This window comes from Candoia aspera, chromosome 4, assembly GCF_035149785.1.
Source record: "Candoia aspera isolate rCanAsp1 chromosome 4, rCanAsp1.hap2, whole genome shotgun sequence".
In the NCBI taxonomy this organism is placed as follows: domain Eukaryota; kingdom Metazoa; phylum Chordata; class Lepidosauria; order Squamata; family Boidae; genus Candoia; species Candoia aspera.
In genome coordinates, this window is record NC_086156.1 from 105,016,873 (window position 1) to 105,038,930 (window position 22,058).

At 44.9% G+C, this 22,058-nt stretch overlaps 1 protein-coding gene across 1 annotated transcript in view; it reads left to right on the forward strand.

Moving 5' to 3' along the window:
* Nucleotides 1–22,058, forward strand: part of TEP1 (telomerase associated protein 1) — a 59,944-nt gene that overhangs the window by 14,898 nt on the left and 22,988 nt on the right. The window contains exons 13-36 of the mRNA XM_063301464.1: nucleotides 429–538; nucleotides 3,038–3,128; nucleotides 3,742–3,901; nucleotides 4,426–4,645; nucleotides 6,717–6,863; nucleotides 7,375–7,449; nucleotides 8,184–8,302; nucleotides 8,462–8,527; nucleotides 8,928–9,071; nucleotides 9,153–9,329; nucleotides 11,375–11,495; nucleotides 11,927–12,045; nucleotides 12,449–12,565; nucleotides 12,655–12,772; nucleotides 12,865–13,056; nucleotides 13,533–13,723; nucleotides 14,506–14,659; nucleotides 14,762–14,941; nucleotides 16,022–16,114; nucleotides 16,239–16,371; nucleotides 16,806–16,956; nucleotides 19,722–19,861; nucleotides 20,726–20,814; nucleotides 21,694–21,808. Of these exons, the coding sequence (XP_063157534.1) occupies nucleotides 429–538; nucleotides 3,038–3,128; nucleotides 3,742–3,901; nucleotides 4,426–4,645; nucleotides 6,717–6,863; nucleotides 7,375–7,449; nucleotides 8,184–8,302; nucleotides 8,462–8,527; nucleotides 8,928–9,071; nucleotides 9,153–9,329; nucleotides 11,375–11,495; nucleotides 11,927–12,045; nucleotides 12,449–12,565; nucleotides 12,655–12,772; nucleotides 12,865–13,056; nucleotides 13,533–13,723; nucleotides 14,506–14,659; nucleotides 14,762–14,941; nucleotides 16,022–16,114; nucleotides 16,239–16,371; nucleotides 16,806–16,956; nucleotides 19,722–19,861; nucleotides 20,726–20,814; nucleotides 21,694–21,808 (3,222 nt within the window). The remainder of the gene's footprint in view (nucleotides 1–428; nucleotides 539–3,037; nucleotides 3,129–3,741; nucleotides 3,902–4,425; nucleotides 4,646–6,716; nucleotides 6,864–7,374; nucleotides 7,450–8,183; nucleotides 8,303–8,461; nucleotides 8,528–8,927; nucleotides 9,072–9,152; nucleotides 9,330–11,374; nucleotides 11,496–11,926; nucleotides 12,046–12,448; nucleotides 12,566–12,654; nucleotides 12,773–12,864; nucleotides 13,057–13,532; nucleotides 13,724–14,505; nucleotides 14,660–14,761; nucleotides 14,942–16,021; nucleotides 16,115–16,238; nucleotides 16,372–16,805; nucleotides 16,957–19,721; nucleotides 19,862–20,725; nucleotides 20,815–21,693; nucleotides 21,809–22,058) is intronic.

A 22,058-nucleotide genomic window follows, 5' to 3' on the forward strand; every position in this document is an offset into this window, starting at 1 on the left:
AAAACAAAATGTAATAATGTACAGTGGTAATAACAGTGTCATGATGAACAATGTAACAACAACAGTGGTGAAAATTCCTTCCTAGCTTTAAATGGAAATCTTCTAAATTGGAAGTGTGAAGTAGGATCCAATCATAGCAACAGGAGGTATAATACAACAGATGATGCTGAAATGCTTTCAAAATATGTGGCAAAATACTGGATATTGGGGGACAGGGAGGCACCCCTCTACCCCCTTTTACTCCATTCCCCCACCCCCCCAAGCCTGAATATATATATATATATGTATGGAAAGGTAAAGATATAAACACTGGATATAGTTCTTGTATCTTCGCCCATTTTTTAAAAACGCCAGTCCAAAGTGTTCTTGGGTTGCCAAGTTTAAGCTTTGGCACCCTGTACAATTGCCATCTGCCTTCTCCCTCCTAGATGCAGGGAAGCTGCCCTTCATGGCGATGCTACGGAACCTGCGCAGCATTCTGAGGTCTGGGGTCAGCGAGAGGCACCATATATGTCTCCTAAAGCGCTTTGAGGATAAGGTAAGGCCATCCGTACCAAGGTAAGAAATGCAAGGTAGCTGTTTCATGCCAGGTCAGACCACAGATCTGTTCAGGTCAGGATTGGGTATGCTGGGTGGCAGCTGTCTGCCTGAAGTTTTGTTCAGAAAGCCGCCTTCTCTTTGTCAGGTAGAGGTATGGGAGTCAGGATAGAGGGCATTAGTATTTGTCCCCGCTAATGGTGGTCCAGACAAGGACAGGAGTGGGAATGAGGCCGGTAAAGAGATCTTAAGGCCAGTAAAGTGCTCTGGACTGCCTAATCTGCATATGCAGATTGGGTGGGTGGGGTTACGAAACTGGGGCAGGCTGAGTTCAAAGTTTCCTTAAATATGTGTGAGAGTGAGTGTGCGTACAGGTAGTTCTTGTTTAGTGACTACAGTTGGAACCAGCAACTTGGTCATTGAGTGAAGTGTTCACTATGACTGTGCTTATGATTGTACTTCAGCTTTCATTTGCTTTTTTTGTTTATTTGTTCATTCGCTTCCGACTCTTCGTGACTTCATGGACCAGCCCACGCCAGAGCTTCCTGTCAGTTGTCACCACCCCCATCTCCCCCAAGGATGAGTCCGTCACCTCTAGAATATCATCCATCCATCTTGTCCTTGGTCGGCCCCTCTTCCTTTTGCCCTCCACTCTCCCTAGCATCAGCATCTTCTCCAGGGTGTCCTGTCTTCTCATTATGTGGCCAAAGGATTTCAGTTTTGCCTTTAATCTCATTCCTTCAAGTGAGCAGTCTGGCTTTATTTCCTGGAGTATGGACTGGTTTGATCTTCTTGCAGTCCAAGGCACTCTCAGAATTTTCCTCCTGTACAGCCTGCAAAGGTTGTAAATGGAAGGAATGGTCATAAAGTTACTTTTTTCATCACTGTCATAACTGTGAACAGCCACTAAACAAGGCAATTGCTAAACAAGGACTACCTGTATATGAGAGAGAAGAGAAGTTAGAGGACTGATGGCCAAAATCTCTTGCATTAGATCAGAAGCAGGGAGTCTTTGCTGGTTGGGGCTGCCCTTTTTTGGGGTGTGGGGAAAACCCCCCAATGGGGAGCAGGTGGGCAGCGCTCTGATGTGGATAGAAGTGCATCTAGTTTTCTTTTGTGCGAATTTACTATATATTTATATATTTTAGTGGTAAATATATAGATTGGTATGCACTATGGTTTTTGAGTGTTTTCTGCCTCCCTTGTGGGCACTTACGTTGCTGATTTTCAGGCTTTTCATCTAGGGGGAGGTTTGAGCTCTATGGAGGAGAAATTTGGGGGCTCTGTATTTATTTATTTGTTACTCAAATTTATATAGCCTGCTGTCTCACAGAAAGCAACTCTGGGCAGCTCACAGCAATTGAATAAAAACAGCACACACGTAACAAACAGTATAAAAATATCCAAGACAATAATAAAAAGTAAATGTTCCTGAAGCCGCTGATTACCCAGCGGCAGTAGATTCTCTGTTAGAATGCAGTCTGAGTTTTGCAGCAACGGCAGGGAAAAGTGCTGAGCTCTGCAGCAATGGCAGAAAAGTTGCAACAGAGCCCAGCTTGACAGTTAGAAAGAGCACCAAAAAGAAAGCAAGCCCATTGGCTGCTACCTCCAAATGGCACAAAGAAAAAAGAATAAAAGGTCAGGGAAAAAGAGGAACGTGTTGTCGGGGACAAGCATTCTTCAGGCTCAGCTTCCAGACCTCGCCTCTTAGGATCCAGAACTGGAAGACCTTCCAAGCCTTGCACAGCCGGACCACCAGAAAAGCCTTCCTTCCTGCGCCTTCACTGCCCTCAGCCGCTTCCAGCCCTGCCCGAAACCATCCCACCCCCGGTCCGTGGAAAAATTGTCTTCCACGAAACCGGTCCCTGGTGCCAGAAAGGTTGGAGACCGCTGGGTTATGCTATTGTCTATGCATGTTGCATTGAAGCAGGCTATCCCATTAAATCATAATAAGGTCTAGTACACTAGCTGAACCCTGCTATTGTATTCTGTGAATCCTGTGTGAACTCACCCTTTATATGTTTTCCATCATTATGAATGGCAGCCATTATTTTTTCTTCAAGGAGACCATCAAAAAGGGAAGACGTGGGAAATACCTGGCACAAACCATGGTTTGCTGCCATAACAATATGGGCAAAGAGTTCAGGCTTCCACTGATTGCTTGTGCTCTGAAGTCTAACAGAATACATTTTTGTACTATCAGATTCCCCTGTGATGTAAAGGACATTCCTTCCACACAGCCTCCCTATACAGACTTCAGTTCTTCCTAAAGATGTCTTCTTACTAGGTCATTCAACTTCAACCTGGACATTGTCCATATGTGTAGACTACAACTCCCAGAATTCCTCAGCCAGCATAGTTGTTCCTGAGCCTTTGGGGAACTGAAATCCACGTATCTGGCAGGTGCTCTTCTGGGAGAAGTTCATAGTAGATTATTCTGTACTTTAATGTTAATAATTTCCCTCCTGCTTCTATCTTTGGTGTTCCTCTGTCCCTCCAGGACTCTGTCATCCACAGCAGGCAGCTTCCTTTTCGGTTCCTTACAGCGTACAAAGTCATTTTGGACCTAGAAAAAGACCTTAAAAAAAAGGGTGAGGAGTATTTACATGGGTTGAATGGCTGGGAATTGTTTATTAACATTGGAAAGTTCCTCCTAAGTCATTTTGTCCTGTGGGGCTGTTCTGAATTTTTTTCAGTGCATCCTTGTGAGCCAAGTTTTGAAACCAGTATTTCTATGTTACGTGGAAAAATAGTATGTATATGGTTTCAGAGTTTGAACTGTTACACAAGAAGGAAGCAATGTCTTCTGTTTCATGCACATGGATGTATGATCCAACTTTCTGCTGCATGACAAGGCCCTCTGCTGGTGGAGAAAACTGGTATGCAGTAAATAGCCAGATTTTTGAAGAAGGATGGTGGTACCTGATGGAAACATAAGAAAGCTGTTTCAATGAAGCAGCTATGATTCCCTCAGCTCTAAATGTTGCATTCAGACTTGCAAAGGGAACCCAGCAGAGAGAAAGAAGTGGGAAGGATGAAGGCAAGAGAAGTAGATGAAGATCATTAAGATGAGTTATGAATGTCAAAGAAGGAAAAAAAGATGATGTGATTTGCTAGATTACCTATGGATGGAAGTATCTATTTTCAAACGGGGAAAAAGAGATCTTCCTTCTTGCTTCCTTGGACATCTTTTTCTTCTTTTAGACGAGCCCTTTCCATGTAACAGAGAGATCATCACGAAGATCCTAAAGCAAATGAAACTACCAGCAGAGTTTGGAAAACCCCGATACCTGCGTGGCTGCATGGAAGTCCCGCTAATTTTCCAGATGGTGAAGAAGGAGAAGAAGAAACTGCTTAAATCCAGGTACTGGTGGTGCAGCCAGGACCATCCTTGCCTTCTGGCACAGCGGAGGTTCTGGAGATGGAGAATGAAGAATTTGGTGTAGGCTTTAGATCACGGTCACTAGACCCTGAAGCCCAACAGTGCCCAACAAAGTATTTGTTGGCCTGATGGGGTCCAAGGTCAGTCTAGTCCAGCTTCCAGCTGCCCCCAGCCCAGTGTGACTTCTAGGCTAAGGCTGCTGCATTTATCTGCAGCCTCCTTGATTCAGAGGTATATTGCTATTGGATGTGGGGTTCACATAGCCACCTTTCCTAATATCCACTGATATACTTTTTTCTTGGTGTTCTTATTTTCTGCCACTGGGGCTCCTGACATCCCTTGTAGCAAATCCATCCTTGGATGGGTTTGTGCCCCCCCCCACTCAACAAAAGATGGCTTCCTTCTGTGAATCAGCCACCCTAACCTTGATCCACCTGAACCAAGGAACAAGGAAATCATATTTCCTTTTTCTAGACATTCTTCTTTCTCAATCTTGTGTCTGACAGAGACCTGCACTACACCCACGACCTCCTGCAACGCTACCGTCAGGCTCTAGAGACAGCAGTTGGATTATCAGTTCGGCATAACATAGCCCCCATTCCTGGACGAACTCTCATCTTGATCTCCTGCTGCTATGTAACAGGAAGACCTTACGTTCAAGGCCGAAGTATATTTTGCCCCACTTCTGCCCAGAAGGACCACAGTGAACAGAAGAATCCCGTAACGGTTGGTAGGAAGTCATAAATTGTCATTTAGTTCTCCCTCTTTTTGGGGTCTTCTTTTGTTCAACCTTTTTAAAAGGGCCTCCTCATAAGCATGAATATTACTTTAATACTAATTGATTTTCTCAAGCCTATTTAAAAACAAGTGACCTGCACCCCCAGCAAAACAGGCACAAACTTTTGCAGTGGAAATGGGCAATAAGGGACAGAGGGAGGGTCACTTGTTTTCAGTTGTGTTGTTGGAAATCGTAGTCTGGCAATGTATAGAGGTCTGCGGGGCCCACCCTGGATTTTCTGCAGGTATCCGCCACAGTTGTTTTATCTTCAGGTATTTGTATTTCATTAAAGTATTTATGTGGCTTAAGCAACCAGGATGGTTTGCTAGAATTTGATGCCCTTTGTACATTTATGCCCTTTAAACAGCATCAGCACCCCAATGATAGCAAAAAACCTACAAATTAAAGCATCATGATTGAGTGAGCCATGGAGACCATAAAGTCTAATCTCTGCTTAGGGCAGGCATCTCTGCTTGAACACATCTGGGCTATCTCTTTGACTCACTGGTCTGATCCTTGAACGACTCTTACTATTAGGCATTTTTCTTCCTAATGTCCACTCAGAATCTGCTTTCCTGTAATGTAAATTTAATATTCCATCTCTTGCACTGTGCAAGGAGAAAGAACCAGTCCTGGCCTTCCCTGTGATCCCTTTTCTGAGATCCTCCTCCTTCACCACTCAAAGATAAACACTTTTAAGTTGCATCACTGTCTTCATAGGATTTTATGTCTGTTGTCTAGTCATCCTTGCTGCTCTTCTCTGAACCTTCCCCGGTTTCTCTGAATCCCTTTTAAAGTGTTGGACCCAGAACTAGACCCAACCCTTGAAGTAGGAGCTGATCAGTGCAGAATGAAGTGGAACTTAGCCCTCTTTAGTGTGATGTTCACGTGTCCGGTTGAGCACACAAGATGTGGGGAACGGTTCGCTGATGGCGTGAACCCAGAAAGCGGATGAATTTAGTAACCCTCTTGAACACGCTGTGTGAATGCAGTTGTAGGGTTACGGATCTGAGAAATGTAGAGTCTGAAGAGGCCATGTGGACCATTGAGTTCCACCTTTTCCTTATTACAGGAATCCATGTGTTCCAAGCAGATGGATTTCCATCCTCTGCTTGATCAGATTCAGTGGAGGGAAGCCCACTCTCTGAGTAAATGGGTTTCACTGTTGACTGGTCATGTTAACTAGGGATTTTTTCCCCCTGATAGTTTCTTTTAAATTAGATCCAGTAGATAGAGGACCAATAAAAGAAAATATTGACGCTCTGTTGACTTATCGTTTATCTATTTATTAGTTGTGTATGCCGCCTTTCTTACACAGGAGCTCAAGGCAGCATACGTAATGCTTCCTCCTCCTGTTTTTCCCCAGAACAATCCTGGGAGGGAGGTTGGGCTGAAAGAGAATGGCTGGCTCAGAGTCACCCAGGGAGCTTGCATGTCTGAGGATAAACTAGGCCTTGGGACTCCCTTCTCCTAGTCCAATTCCTTTTCCCATTGCTCTACCCTGGTTTTCTTGCAACTAGAAAACATAATGGAAAGTGGAAAAAACGTATTCCTTATCCCTCCAATATGGAATTGGGCTTGGTAAAAGAAGTGGAATGCTAAGTGGTAGCTGATTAGGGATATATCTGATTCATTTTTCCTCCTGCATTAACTCAGCTTGCTCAGTTAGTTGTCTTCTAGATGAACAACTTCTCTTGGGAATTTTATAGATGCGTCGGTATCACCTCAATTGCCAGTACTTTATTGGCAATGGTATGAAAGCAGTCAGTTTGCCATTACTTACTTTTGGGGATGTCTTTTTGTAGCCCTCAGCTTCCAAGTGGTCTCCCATTCAAGTCTAAATCAAAGCCAAGCTTGCTTAATAAAGACCAGACAACATTGGCTAAGTGCCGCTACCCCCATAGGCTTGTTCCATCACTTAAATGCAAAGAAGTAAGGAATTCTTTTGGCCTATGGCAGATGGGCATAATAATTGGGTCCTGCGTGTGCCTCTTTTAATGTCACTCTTCCCCTCTCCAGGTCCGAGACATGGCCATGTTGCTGAGTTCCATGACATATTCTGTCTGCGAACAGGCTAAGGTCTTCCTCTGCGAGCGTGAAGTTATCTTGGGGGCTATTGCCATGACTGGCTCTGTGCTGAAGGATGTGCAAACCTTACAGGATTTGGTAAGGGAGGGGCATGGGGTTCAGGGCAAGGATACGGTTTCAGGGTCAGGCTTCATCGTCTTTCCCTTTTCTCCAAATAAATATGAGTATTCCTGAATTGTATGAATTGGTCAGTGGGTTTGAGGGGGGCAAAGAGGGTTTGCAAGGATAGAAACAGATAGAGATGTCTGGTGAATGGGGTTGGTGTAAACTAGATCTAGTTAGGTTCCCTGAGGTTAATCTCTTCAGCTTTCTTCTCCAGCTTTGTTCTGTGCTTTGCATAGCATTGCTTATCCCCAAAGCGAATATTGTGATGGGCTTGTATCTTTGCACTATAAAGACTGTAAAAATAATGGGAGAAAAATGGATAAATAAGTAGGAGAAGAAACTAACAAGGTTACAGGAGAGGCTGTTAGTCATGGATTGCCCTGTGCTGATTAGCAGGATAGTAAATCTACAGAAGAGTTCAATTTACACTAATGGAACCTAGGAATGGGGTGCTGGATGATGTGTCCAATGATTCTTTCTCCAGAGCAAGTCACATTACAGTGGTGAAGATTGGTCAGCAGTGGACATCATCAAGGATTTCCTGACTCGGAGGGAACATGTGAGTCTGAGTCTGTGGTGAAGATGCAGGAAGCCTTCAGTTAGAAGGACTGATTGGACAAAAGGATCTTGCTGATCAGTCAGTTAAAAACACATTAGGTTAATGAATGAAGATATCTTTAGAATACTTCAGTTTCTTCAATCGCGGCCTCCCTGTCTAGATGTTTCTGGAGGTCTCTAGTGATCTGCTAGACAACCATATTGCTGGGTTAAATGGCTGTTCTTTGGGGTCTCATCCAAGGAAACAATGGTAAATACTTTGAAACCCCTCCCATCCTAAGTCCCTTTTTCCAGCTGACCCAAGGAAGTGCAAAGACTTTGCTTTCTTTTGATTTCACACAGCAAAAGAAAGCAAAGTCTTTGCATTTCCTTGGGTCAGCTGGAAAAAAGGGCTTAGGATGGGAGGGGTTTCAAAGCTTTTGTAGCTGTTGTAGCAACACTCTGTCAGCATTAGTTATGGCTTCCTATGATCCCCATCAACAAGATGCTGATGGGAGTTGTAGGCCAGTAATTATACATAGGTCTGGGTTGGAGAAGGCTTGATGAATGCAGCTGCTGGACATTTGGAGTTCCAGGGTGTTGACCTGTTCACACAAACAAAAAGGAAAAAAGTTGCAAAAAGACCTTTTGCAAACAAAAGGAAGCAATTACCTTGGAGTTTTAACCCATGCAGGTCAGTGTGATGAGTCCCCGCATATTCCAGAGTTCTTTTTTATTTTTCTTTCCCAACTCCAGGTGGATACGATTCTCATGCTAAGCAGTGACGTTGAGGAGCTTGGCAACTCCTGTCTCCAGCTGTATCGCCATCACGTGGCCCCAGACTGCCTTTTCATCAACATCTGTGCTGACCCAACGTAAGGAGAGAGAGCGGGCCCTGCCTTAGACTCCTCATTTGTTTTTATTCCTCTTGACGTACCCTTTACGAAACTCGGAGTGGCTGCAATTAAAAAGATTTCTGGAAGGAGCAGTGTGCTGTGCAACTAAGAGAACACTTTTTTGCCTTCCAACTTTAGGGAAAAGAGAACTTTTAAATCCAGAAAGGACGTGGTAATACATGGTTTCAGCGAGCAAATGTTCAGGTGAGCCTCTGAGCTAGATGGGTGGGTAGAAACTGATGTTGATGGCTTGTTTGATGTGTGAATGATTGCACTTTGTTACGGGATTGCTTTCATTCAATCACGGAAGGCTGTTTCCACAACGGGAAGGGCTAAAGATGGTTTCTGTAATGAGCCTCGATTTATTTTATTAAACAGATTTATATGGTTGCCCAACTCACACACTAGGTCCCCGGGCAGCTTACAAGAATAAAATCCATAAAACAAAACACCCTCCATGGCAGCAACGGACGCACTCAAATTAACCACTATAGTTGGTGGCTGTTTAAAGAAGCAGTTGGAACGAAGGTGGAAGTCTCGGGAAGTAATGTCTGTGTGTGCTGGGAAATTCTAGATTTTAAAAGAAGTTTCTTACTTTGGGCAGGTTTATGGCTGAATGTGGCGATTCCCGATTCTTGGAGCATGTTGGAAAGGCTGACGAGATCCACGGCTTGCCCAAGCAACGGCGAACAGTGACAGCTCAGCAGGGAGCTGGCGTTGTGCCCTGGATACCTGCCCCGCAGAGCAGGTGGTTTTGAGGGGAAGTAATGAGAAACACCATGCATTGGTGTGGATGGAGAATTGGATATTGACACCTGTTTTCTGGCAGGTGGTGCTCTGTAAGGATTTTTGTTTCGTCTACCTTCCGGGACATGCACGGTGAACGTGACCTGCTCATCCGCTCTGTTTTTCCTGAGCTTCGTGCACGAGCAGCCCAGTTCTGCATAGCAATCCAGGAGATAGACTTGCGCTGGGGGATCACAGAGCATGAGAGTCGGCAGAACAAGTATGTGGGGTGCTTTTGGGGAGGGAGCGGGCCTGAACAAACCAGTATCTGTATTGAAGAAAGAAAGCTAATGGTATGTGCTAATGAGTGTGTTATCCCTTTATCATTTCTCGGTTAGATTAGTGGTTTTCAAACCCTGAGAGTCCCCAGATTACACTTTGAGAACCGCTGAGTTAGACTACTATAATGCACTCTGCCTGGGGCTGCCTTTGAAGACAGAAAAAGTGCAAAGTGCAGCAGCCCAATTTTTGGTGGTGGTATACCTGCCAGGAGCGCATGACATCCATCCTTAGGGCCCTATGTGGCTGATCAGTAGGCTTTTCCGATCTAATTCAAAAGGGCTGGTTTTGACCTGTGAAGGACTGTCTTCTCCTAACTGAACTGGCCCTTTCAGTATGGTTTTTGCGGGGTGAAGCCTCATACCTCACTTTTGTGAAGTAAGAGGAATGGAATCGCTTTATGAAATAGCTTCCTCTTAGTATAAAGTCCTGCTCCTGTTCCATCTCTTCCAGTGTTCTGGAGGCTGCTGAAGGTGGAACCTGTCCAAAAAGTGTCTGCCTGAAAAGTCTGTTCTCCCCATCCTTAATTTATTTTCACTTTGAATGACTTACATTGATCTCTTTGCTGAGGTTATTTTGTCTGGCTTTGTTATGATTGTTTCATTTGTTTTTCCTTATCACTGTTATTACCATTGATTCTTGATCCCAACTTGGGTTGGTTAATGATTTATTTCTATTTACTCTGATGTTTTTAACTGCATGTTTTTGTTTTGCAGACCTTTGGGAGTCTGTAGAAATAATAATTATAATAATAATAATAATAATACCACCACCACCACCACCCTGGTTCTAGGAAATGGGATATATTAAAGAATTCTTGATTACCATGTATACTCATGGATAAGCTGAGTATTTTAGGTGCCAAAACACATCTAAAAAATCAGGTTTGGCTTATCCAGAGATGGGCTTATCCATGAGTATACTGTATATGGTAATACTTTTTAAAAGTATCTATATTTCCTGTATATATTTGCATATAAGACCATCCGTTGATAAGCAGGCCCTCAAACTTTTAAGCAAAATACCATGAAAAATGCAGGTTGGCTTATCCATGGGTGGCGCACTTTTCATGGTATTTTGGTTAAAAATTTGAGGATTGGCTTGTGTGTCCATCTGGTACTGGATATACATTCATGGTTGCAGCATTGACGTCCAGTATGGGGTGCCTGTGGTCTTCTGGATTCTGCTAGATCCATCAGAAAGCCTTCTCTGCCATTGCCTCTGCCCTGTGGAACACTTCCCCTAGAAGTGAGGCAGGCCCCCACTCTCCCAGCCATCTGGAAGCGGGTGAGACCTGGCTGTGTCACCTTGCATGGGGCGTGAGGAGGGGTAACCAACCCTGGGGGTGGTTAGCACCCTGAAGATGCTCCCATGAATCAAGAACTTTTAACATCTACTGTATGTCTTGGATTATATTTTCATTTAAGAGTATTGTTTTATTGTATTTTAACGAATATTCTTGTTTTATTGTAAACTGCCCAGAGTCGCTCTTTGAGTGAGATGGGTGGAGACTAAATTTGAAATGTAGATAAATATAAATAAATAAATACATTTCTGGCCATTGGCCATGCTAGCAGGGACTGATGGGACCCAGAGTCCAACATACTCTGCAGTTTGTTGACTGCTGATCCCTCTTTCTTGGTTTAAGCATTTGAAGACAACTCCTTTGTGAGAAGTATAGAAGCAGAACTTGCTTCACACCGTTGGGTGAAGAGGGAGCAGCACCACCCCAGGTCCCCAGTCTATAACTTCTCACCCTGATTTGCATTTTCGTGCTTTCTCCTGGAGCCTTTTTTGAAACTGTCACTGTGGAAATAAAGAAGCAGAGCATCCACGTCTCTGCGATGTGCTGAGAGACCAAAGTCCATTAAATAAATTTGGCCATCCTGCACACCTTCCCCTTCCCCGTGTACATCTAGGATGGAGATGGGATTGAAGCAAAACTGAGGAGTGGGAAAACAGACTCACCAAGGTTTTTCTCTTTAGGCAGGTGGAGTTGTGTCTGTCAGAAGTCTCACAGAGTTTCCTCTTCATCGGAATCCTCGGGGAGCGGTATGGCCATGTCCCGAAAGAGATTTCCTTGCCGGATGAGCCTCAGTATGAATGGGTGAGAGATGATGCTGATGTGAGCTCCAGGGTGTGGATGATCCAGAAGATGCTAAATGGAAACATCCATTCCTCAAAGAAAAATGAGCATCAACTGGAGCTCTGTGTGTGGAAGAGGCAGCGTTTTAGATCTTGCCTGTTGGGGCCATTCGCATCAGCAGAGATTTGCCTAATGTCCATTTTATTAGAGGACAGATTTGGTGGGATTCAGTGGCCCCAGCTATTGGTAGGATAACATCTTCAGAAAGTGACATAAAAGCAGTGTTTTGCTGGTCCCAAAGGCTTAATTAGTTAGGGTTGGCAGGAAAGGCAGATAATGACGGGAATCAAGGCTTAACCAGGGCTGAATGTCATCAGAGAGGGCATAATTGCAAAACAGCTGTTGAGATGATTCTCAGAATAAGAGCTTCTGTTTGAATATTGCCCCTGCAGGTGAAAACCTACCCAGCAGGCCGCTCCATCACTGAGTTGGAGGCTGTTCAATTCCTGAGTAATCACCCCACGGCAGGATCTAGGACATTCTTCTATCTCCGAGAGCCGGACTTTCTTGGGTAAATTGTTTTTATTACTTAATTTGAAGATCCTATAAACCAGTTTCAACAACTTACTTTCAACTTGCCTGCTCTAATACATGTACTTAAAAGGTATATACTGTGTTTTTCTTGCAGAAAGAAGCAGGCAGCCTTGGTTGATTTTAAAAATAGCTGAGCAAGGTAGAACTTGGTTCATCCTTGGATGGGGACCATCAAGTAAACGTAGGACAATAGCCTTCATAGGGAAATGGGAAAAAGAACCTCCTGATAACCTTGTGCTTTGTCTCCAAACTCCTCCACACCTTCAGATGGTGCTTTTTAATTCCAAAAACAGTTCTCACAGAGGGTGGATTGCCTTAATCATAGATTTTGAGCATTCTTCCTCCTCCTCCTCCCTCTTCATCCTCTTCTCCCTCACCAGCTCTGTGCCAGAAGCGTGGAGGAAAGATTTTGAAGCTGAATCAGAGGAAGCTGCCCAACGCATGGCAGACTTGAAGGAACATCTCAGGAAACATGGAAGCTTGGCTGCCTTTAGCAAGTAAAGGAACTGCTGTTTGGTTGTGTTCTATGATAGCTGCTGAGTAGGTGGGAGAGCATAATGTGTCCTAACCTGACTTTTTCTTGTAGCTACTCCTGTCAGTGGGGTGGAGTAGCCCAAGGTCAGCCTTACGTGAAAGGCCTTGAAGATTTTGGCCACAGAGTCTTGCAGGACGTGTGGAAATGCCTCCAGTGTGAATTAATAGAGGTATCTGCAAACCCTTTCAAAGCCCTGCCAGTCAAGCTTCAGGGATATTTTAAAACTGGCCTGGGCTTTATTTCTCTCGCATCTCAACTTAGGGACGTGAATGTCAATTCACAGCAGAGGAAGAGGAAGAGGAAGTAAGCATTCTGCAAGAATCTTTCCAGGAACTGCAGCAGAAAAGATTTTGTGCTCGGACAAAGCTTTTGAAGACCACAACTGCTCAGTTGCGTGGGGGCAGGCTTTATGTTGTGAGCAGTGAGCCTGGCCAAGGAAAGACAGTTTTCTTGGTGAGCAGAGGGAAGGTTCAAGCAATGGGGGAGGTCTGGAGAAGCTGGGCTAAGATGTGCAAGCTTGGTTTATGTTCTGGCGTGGCCAGAATAGTAGCACCTGTATGCAAAGGAAATAGCAGTTTGGGATGGGAAGGGAAAGACTCAAAGTATCCCCCAGATCACAGAAAAATGTAGGGCATTTATTCACACTGGTTCTGAAGATGCAGGAGAGAGAAATGATCTTGTGAAAGAGGTTGGGGCACATTTTTTCCTCTTTAAGAAAGATAGACTTTGCTCCCTTGTATTTTGTTAACACTGAAGTTGCTGGCCTGCAGTGCTACCCAGGAGCGAAGTCTTCAACCAGGAGAGAGTGGTGGCTGGGATGGCGTTTGAAGTTGGCCACTTTAGTTCCAGGATTGATGGAATTACGGAAGGGTTATGTTGGCTGGGACCCATGGCTGAAGCTTTCTCTCCCTTTCTTTCCTTCTCCACAGGCAGCACTTGCAAAGAACCTCAGGTTGTTGGTCCCGCCAGAAGGAGAAGGCCCTCCTCCCTGTTACCATGTTGTGGCCCATTTCACCAAGGCGGGACCCAATCAGGCCGAAGCCCAGGTCATGCTGGGTCATATCTTTACCGTGCTGAGGAAGTTGCTGAAGAAGCCTCAGACTCCACCCCGAAGCTACAGGTTGGCACAGGCCTAATTCTGCAAAGCGGGGCTCCAGTAGGTAGATGTCGAGGAAGGATGGCATGAGAGGATTGCCTCAAGACTGCCCTCCAAGTGTGAAACCACTACAAAACCCAGAATTCCCAGTCAACTGACTAACATTTTGGTGTTCCCGGTATACTGTATGTGGAAGATTGTACTAGAGAACAAGTTGAAACTTTTTCAATGAAGAGGAGGAAGGAGATAATTGTTTTCCCACTTAGGCTGAAGATTCAGTATATCTTTTTGGGGAAAGGGAGTTAGAGTCACAAACCTGCACTTACAGATCTGTGTTCCAGACAATAACATGTAGGGGGGAAAGTCAAGTGTTATCCATCCTCTTCTGTCTCTACTGGACCACCCACCTTGTGTTTTTTCTCCATAGAAAGCAGCATGTGTATTTCATTTAATGATCTGACCAGAAATCAAGTATGCCTGTGCTGAAGAATGGTTGTTGAACTGTGTCAGGGACTGTCTGTGTGGAGATGCTGTTGTGATGTCCTGGGTAATTGCCAGCGGCACCTAAGTGGTCACAACATACAGCCCATCCTCTAGTTCTAACCAGTCTTCCCCCTCTTCTCAAGTGGAAGTGTTTTGTGCTGAATATCTACTTCCAATCACCGCTGCTAATCTAAATGTATATAATGCCTAGGCAATTCTTCATCTTTTTGGCTTGGCGGTGGTGGTTCTTTTTCGTTTCCTGTGCAGCAGATAAGGAATTATCCTGACCTTGCAGAAAGGAAAGAGATTTGTTTTGCTTACAGAGGGCTGGTGGCCCAGTTTGAATGCCTTCTCTATGCGGTGGCCAAGTTGCTGAAACGGGGCCAGACTTTGGTACTTTTGATTGATGATGCTGACTTGATCCATGCTGCCAGAGGAGAGCTGGTATCTGACTGGCTACCTGAACAGATGCCCCAGGTAAGGTTTAGTTGCCCTCCATATTCTTCCTAGGCCTTGGCACCTTTAGCTGGCCCACATGTAGGCAGTCTAAGCCTTCCTTGGCTTTGTGTCTCCATGCAGCGAGTCAGCCTGGTTCTCAGTGTCTCTCAGGAGTCAATGCTCCTTGAATCTCTTAAGCAACGGAAGGATGCCATCTTCATTCCCCTTGAGCCTTTGGCCCTTCCAGACCGAGCTGCCATCGTCCGCAGAGATTTGGCCCTGCATGGGAAAAAGTTGGAGGAGTCAGCTTTTAATAACCAGGTAAATGGCAAATCTGCAGATCTAACCATGGTCACCTTCAAAACTTCTGTACAAGCACAACATCTGAATAACCATCATACAATCCTTTATTCAGGGCTGCCCCACTTTCTCTTTTGAAGACTCCTCATGGAATGGAAAAAACCACAAGCAGTTCTTAGCATAGGCTTGAGAAACAGACAGGTAGCGTGTTTGCCGAACGCTGTTCCAGCCCTGAAATTTTAATGCAGTGTAGTCCAGTAGGCTCTTGATTCTTTCTCAGGATGAAGCAGGAGGAGGATGTGCATTTATGAGGCACTAGCGTGGAAAGGGAGGTGGGGTTGGGGTTGGGCATGCTTGTTGCCTCTGTTGGTAGCCATAAGGTCCTAAAAAAATACTGGTTTGAGTTCAGAGGGCACTGATGGGGTGCAGCACCCTGTCCCCACCTTGTTAATGCCTCCTTTAACTCAAAGGGGTACATTTTCCTAGAAGCACACAGATACCAGCAAGGGCAGTGAGTACACCCCCTCTGGAGCTGCAGAGCTGCCTACCCCTAAAGCCAAAAAACCCCAACACAATGTGAGTTAAATGCTGGGTGTTTTTCATAATCGATGCCCGGTTCCTTTGGAGGGCAGCGCATCAGCCACTGCAGATCAGGGATTTGCTAAGAGTCTCTGTTCTTCTTAAGCATTTTTCCCACAGTGTGAAAGAAATGGGATGGGGCACATGACGCAGAGCCCTCATAATGCAGTGGCTCATAACATCATGGAGACCCAGGTTCAAATTTCCCTTCATCCCTGAAGTTCATTGGGAGGTCTTAGGCTAGTTAAATACACTAAGTCATAGCCCATTTCATCTGGAGGGACTGGGAGAAAGAGTGGGATGAAACTCAACAAAACAGGGAGGTTTAGTTCACAGCTTGATGCCTTCCAGATACTATATATGGGCCTAAACTCTTTATCTTCCCAGGTTTTGCTAGGTGGGAATTATGGGAGTCCTTGACACAGGCTTAGGGAGGTGCTTAGGGAAGGGGAGGGGCAGAAGCTTGAGGACAGCAGTGGAAAGACTCTGTGGGTCCTGGGACCCCATCTCTTCTCCCCACAGATGCGGCTTGTGCTCATGAAACGTGGCTCTCGGCAACCTTTATACCTGAGCTTGCTAACCCAGGACCTGCGGCTTTTTACCCAATACGACAAGGTGAGGGGTCCCTTAGAAGGGCTGTTAGGGGAAGGGAGGATTGGAGAAACAAGGCTTCGCAAATCTCTGAACCTCAAGAAGTTTCATCTGTCCTTTTTTTTTCCCTCCCACCTTATGGCCTCAGCTCTCGGAGCGGATCCAGAAACTTCCTGTCTCTCTTCCGCTGATGATACAACACTTGTTGGGTTGCTTGGAGCAAGATCATGGGCTAGAGCTGGTTGCTGTCATTCTGGTGTCTCTCTGGGCCAGCAGAGATGGTAAGTTGCAAGGGGGTGTTACATGAGAATGTTCAGCAGGGCCGTTGGCTCTGGAGAGCAGGTGCCAATGGCCATAAGCAGCCACCAATAGTCCTTTGGTGGGTGGGAAGGAGGGAAGCCATTGGAGGTGATATGTTCTTCCAGGCAATGTTGTGGTGAAGGTCTTGGACCTGAACTTGACACCCGGAGATCTAGTTTCAAGGCCTCTTGACTAGGGAAGTGACTGGGTGATTTTGGTCCAGCCATTCTCTTTCAGCCCAACCTCACAGGGTAGTGGTGAGTTTAAAATTATGGGAGACCTTCATGTCATCTTTCTTAAATTGACAGAAGAAAATAAGGATAGATATAGATAGATAGAATAAAGAGGAGGCGGCTTTGATGCAAAACATCTGGCAGGCTTCATTCAGAAATTATTCTGCCTCTGATCCCTGCAGGACTAATGGAACAAGATCTCTATTCAATCCTTGCTATCTGGAAGGAATTGAATGGGGCCAGCATAACCTTGGAAAAAGCTATTATTGCTGGAAGACATGTGGGCAGCTTCCCCACAGCCCTCTTCTTTGACCTTCTGCGGAGCCTGAGGGGGTAAGACACTCACATTTGGGGTTCTGGCTGAACAAAGATAATTCTCCCCTGTAGAGTGTGAGTTGCTGTGTGTGGTAGATGCAGAGACGAGGGATCTGCATGTGTGTGATGCCAAGTGCTTCTAAAAGATAGAAGTTGAAATTAGATTAGAGGTGCTGTTTCTGGGCTGCAAAAGAGTGAGCAGCCACCAGAAGGCAGAAGAGATAGATAACCCTAACTGCTGCTCCTAAGTACAGATGTTGTTGTTTATTCGTTTAGTCGCTTCCGACTCTTCGTGACTTCATGGACCAGCCCACGCCAGAGCTTCCTGTCGGTCGTCAACACCCCCAGCTCCCCCAGGGACCAGTCCGTCACCTCTAGAATATCATCCATCCACCTTGCCCTTGGTCGGCCCCTCTTCCTTTTGCCCTCCACTCTCCCTAGCATCAGCATCTTCTCCAGAGTGTCCTGTCTTCTCATTATGTGGCCAAAGGATTTCAGTTTTGCCTTTAATATCATTCCCTCAAGTGAGCAGTCTGGCTTTATTTCCTGGAGGATGGACTGGTTTGATCTTCTTGCAGTCCAAGGCACTCTCAGAATTTTCCTCCAACACCACAGTTCCAAAGCATCGATCTTCCTTCGCTCAGCCTTCCTTATGGTCCAGCTCTCGCAGCCATATGTTACTACGGGGAACACCATTGCTTTAACTATGCGGACCTTTCTTGTCAGTGTGATGTCTCTGCTCTTAACTATTCTATCGAGATTTGTCATTGCTCTTCTCCCAAGGATTAAGCGTCTTCTGATTTCCTGACTGCAGTCAGCATCTGCAGTAATCTTCGCACCTAGAAATACAAAGTCTTTCACTGCTTCTACGTTTTCTCCCTCTATTTGCCAGTTATCAATCAAGCTGGTTGCCATAATCTTGGTTTTTTTGAGGTTTAGCTGCAAGCCAGCTTTTGCACTTTCTTCTTTCACCTTCATCATAAGGCTCCTCAGTTCCTCTTCGCTTTCAGCCATCAAAGTGGTATCATCTGCATATCTGAGATTGTTAATGTTTCTTCCAGTGATTTTAACTCCAGCCTTGAATTCCTCAAGCCCAGCTTGTCACATGATGTGTTCTGCATACAAGTTGAATAGGTAGGGTGAGAGTATACGGCCCTGCCGTACTCCTTTCCCAATCTTAAACCAGTCCGTTGTTCCGTGGTCTGTTCTTACTGTTGCTACTTGGTCGTTATACAGATTCTTCAGGAGGCAGACAAGATGACTTGGTATCCCCATACTGCTAAGAACTTGCCACAATTTGTTATGGTCCACAGAGTCAAAGGGTTTAGAATAGTCAATAAAACAGAAATAGATGTTTTTCTGAAACTCCCTGGCTTTTTCCATTATCCAGCAGATATTGGCAATTTGGTCCCTAGTTCCTCTGCCTTTTCTAAACCCAGCTTGTACATCTGGCAATTCTTGCTCCATGAGTTGCTGAAGTCTACCTTGCAGGATCTTGAGCATTACCTTACTGGCATGTGAAATGAGTGCCACTGTTCGATAGTTTGAACATTCTTTAGTGTTTCCCTTTTTTGGTATGGGGATATAAGTTGATTTTTTCCAATCTGATGGCCATTCTTGTGTTTTCCAAAGTACAGATAGTCCTCACTTAACATCCACAATTGAGACTAGCATTTTGGTTGCTAAGCAAAGTGCTCATTAAGTGAATCCGACCTGATTTTATGACCTTTTTTGTGGTGGTCATTAAACAAATCACCATGGCCATTAAGCGAACCACATGGTCATTAAGCAAATCATGTGGACCCCCATTGATTTTGCTTGCTAGAAGCTGGCTGGGAAGGTCAAAAATGGTGATCATGTGACCATGCGTTGCTGTGAATGGTCATAAATGGGAACCGGTTGCCAAGCACACAAATCATGGTCATGTGACTGCAGGGACACTGTGACGGTTGTAAGTGTGAGCACCAGTTGTAAGTCAGTATTTTCAGCACCATTGTTCATCTGGACCATTGCTAAACAAATGGTCATTAAGTGAGGACTACTGTAATCATCTGGCATTTTGCAATTCAGCTTTGGTAGCCCTAGATAGATTGCACTGATCCTCTGGGACCGCATCTTGCATCTAACATGGACAGAGTCTCTAGAAGCCACAAGCATAAACCAATGTGACTCCCTGGCTTGTTGGCTGGTGGCATTCAGGAAGTGTGCATTGCATGTTGGTCTACTAGTGGCTTAACATGGCTTCTTGGACCACTGAGATGATCCTTTCACCTCTCTTAGCCAGGATAGTTGTCCTGGGAGCTAAGGGTCTCCAACAGCAACTAAAGGGTTAAAGAAGCTTCTCCTGGGTGGGATGGGGGAGTCTAAAATTCCACTGACTTCACTGCATGACTTTGGACCAATTCTTGCCTCTCAACCCCGCATATGTCTCATAGCTGTGGAGGGGCGATTCTCATGGGTGTCTAGAGCAGTGTTCCTCAACTTTAGCAACTTGAAAGTGCATGGACTTCAACGCCCAGAATTCCCCAGCCAGCATGCTGGCTGGGAAATTCTGGGAGGTGAAGTCCACACTTCTTGAAGTTTCCAAGGTTGAGAAACACTGGTCTATAGGAGCAGGAGAGTACAGATGTAAGAAATAAATTCAAAACCAACCTGGGGCTGAGGGCTGAGACACTCGCCTAAACTCTTCACTGAGGCTGTAGTTTGATCCTGAATTGTGTGACGCTGATTTTTTGGGAGGGGGGGAGAAGGAGACAAGATCCATCTCTGCTATTTCTCCATAGTCTTCTTCGGGCGTGTGGCTCCCCGTCAGAGCTCCCAGGTTCTCGGCTGCAGCTCTGTGGCAGCCCCATGAGGGTGGCAGTAGAACGGCGCTACTTGAAAAAACCGGGCCTGGACCACACCGCTCATATGCTCTTGGCAGGTAATGCTTCCTTCATACTTTGGGGGGAACATGACATGCTTTGCCTCTGCAGGGTCATCCCATTATCTCCAAGCGTTCGTCAGCCTTCTTAACCTTTGGCAGTATTTAAATACAGGTAGGTCATTATTAGTGAGAGTTTGAATAATGTGATATTTGGTCTAGTGCGAATTGTAAATTGATGTCAGGTCGTGTTTAACATAATCCAAAATGCAGTGAACTCGAGGCTAGGGCCTACGCAGTTGCAGTTGGGGTTTTAGACGCTGCTAATCTTGGAGGAAAGGAAGATTCTGTCAGAACAGTACAAGTTTAAAAAAGAAGAGGCAATAGAGCAATGGAGCAATATTACAATAGAGCAAGAATTTGATATAATTGCATGCATGACTGTGGTCACAACAACGCTAAAGTAGAATGAGATATTGGAAGGCCTGAATCTACGGTAGAATTTTTGTTGTTTTCATTTTGCTTTCTGTAACTACTCTGTGACTTTGTTAACCATAAATTTGAATTAGAAGTATATTCTTTTTAGCCTTTACTGTAATATTTCATTAATATACATGTAACAATGTGTGTTTAAAAAAATTTACTGTCTATTTCCGTCGAGCTGGAACCAATTTCCATATTTCCCATAGAAATATCACTTTGAATAGTGCAAATTCAAATCATGCGACCATTTTCTGGGATTCATTAACTGCACTAATTGAGACCTACCTGTACCTGGGTTCAATTGTGCCATCATTTAATAGATCATTGCACCTCTCCAGCCAACCTCTAGAGGGCAGCATTGTTTTTCATGGTGGGAGAGGGTGTTGAAACAGCCTGTAGGGAGCAGTAATGAGCAGTTGCCTAATGCTTTCTCCCCTGTAGCTCACTGGTGGAAACTTTCAGACCCAGATGGTTCCTGGACCTTCCAGAAGTCCAAGGCAGAGGCCCTGACTGCTCTGCCACACCACTTGGTAAGTGACATGAATGCTTCTAAGCAACAACTTGGCCTGTTAGGTACTTCTAAGGAATACATGTGTAACTGGTGTCATTTGAAGTCTCTCGAGAACTCTTGGTCTGAGTAAAAGCAGCTCCTTTGAGACTTAAGTTTCTAGACCTCATGGCTATGGAGGAAAATGGATAAAAACAGGTAGAAAAATTCTGTGCAGATAAGGAACTGCAACTGCATTCTTCTGGGAAAAAATTCCATTTTGGTCTGTCTCTTTTAGATACAGTTCTTTATTAGTCTCTTTTAAAGTTCACTCCCTTGCAAAGCAACAGATGAAAAAGAGCAACTTCAGTGAGCTTTTGGAGACTTCCTGTTCTGAAATGTGCATGCTAAATATTACTTCGGTTAAAGGGGGTGTTGTAAAGCAGAGCAAAAGTGTCATAGGGGACTGGGTTGGCCGTAAATCGTGTGCCTGCTAGTCTTAATGGCAGGCATCCAGAAAGGGTCCCTTGTTTATGGATTCTGTGCAGGATAGATAACACAGTCCTTAAGCCATTTAAAGATTAGCATTTGAATTATACCTAGAAATAATGCAGCTTGTGCAAAATATTCAATAAAATACTCAGTCTCCTCTGTCATCCGGGTTTCTGCACTTCGTACCAACTACTTTGCACATACATAGTTTTACAACAACACATGCAAGTCATTTAAAGAAATAAATTTGCAGATACTTTGCAAATACATGCTGGGATATGTTCAAAGATAAACATTAGAATGCAGCAGGTTTGATCTGTAACCCGTCCATTCCAGTGGTGTGTCCTTGCGTATTTCTTAGCAGATCGCATAGCACCTTCCTGGGAATTTGGACGCTCTAAGAATTTGAATTATAACTGTTCTTCCTCAGGTCCAAAGTGGGCATTTGGATGCTCTGGCTTCTTTCTTGACTGATTTGAAGGTTATCAGAGCACATCTTCATCTGGGCCTCCTGCATAGCCTCTCCAAAGCCTACGCACTCTCTGGTGAGCCACTGTCAAATAGAAAGTAGGAGGTCAAAAGGCATCATCCCCCCTTGAACTAGGCGGGGAATCATGGACTTAGAAAGGTGCTGCCACCTTTTAGCTGAGATGGAAAAATTGCAGGCTGGGGTTTAGGGGTTGGCCTTGCAGTGGGCTGGATTGTAAAACAGTTCTGTAGAAATGCAGGTACAGGTACTCCTCACTTAATGACCATTTGTTTAGTGACAGTTCAGACTTAAGACAGTGCTGAAAA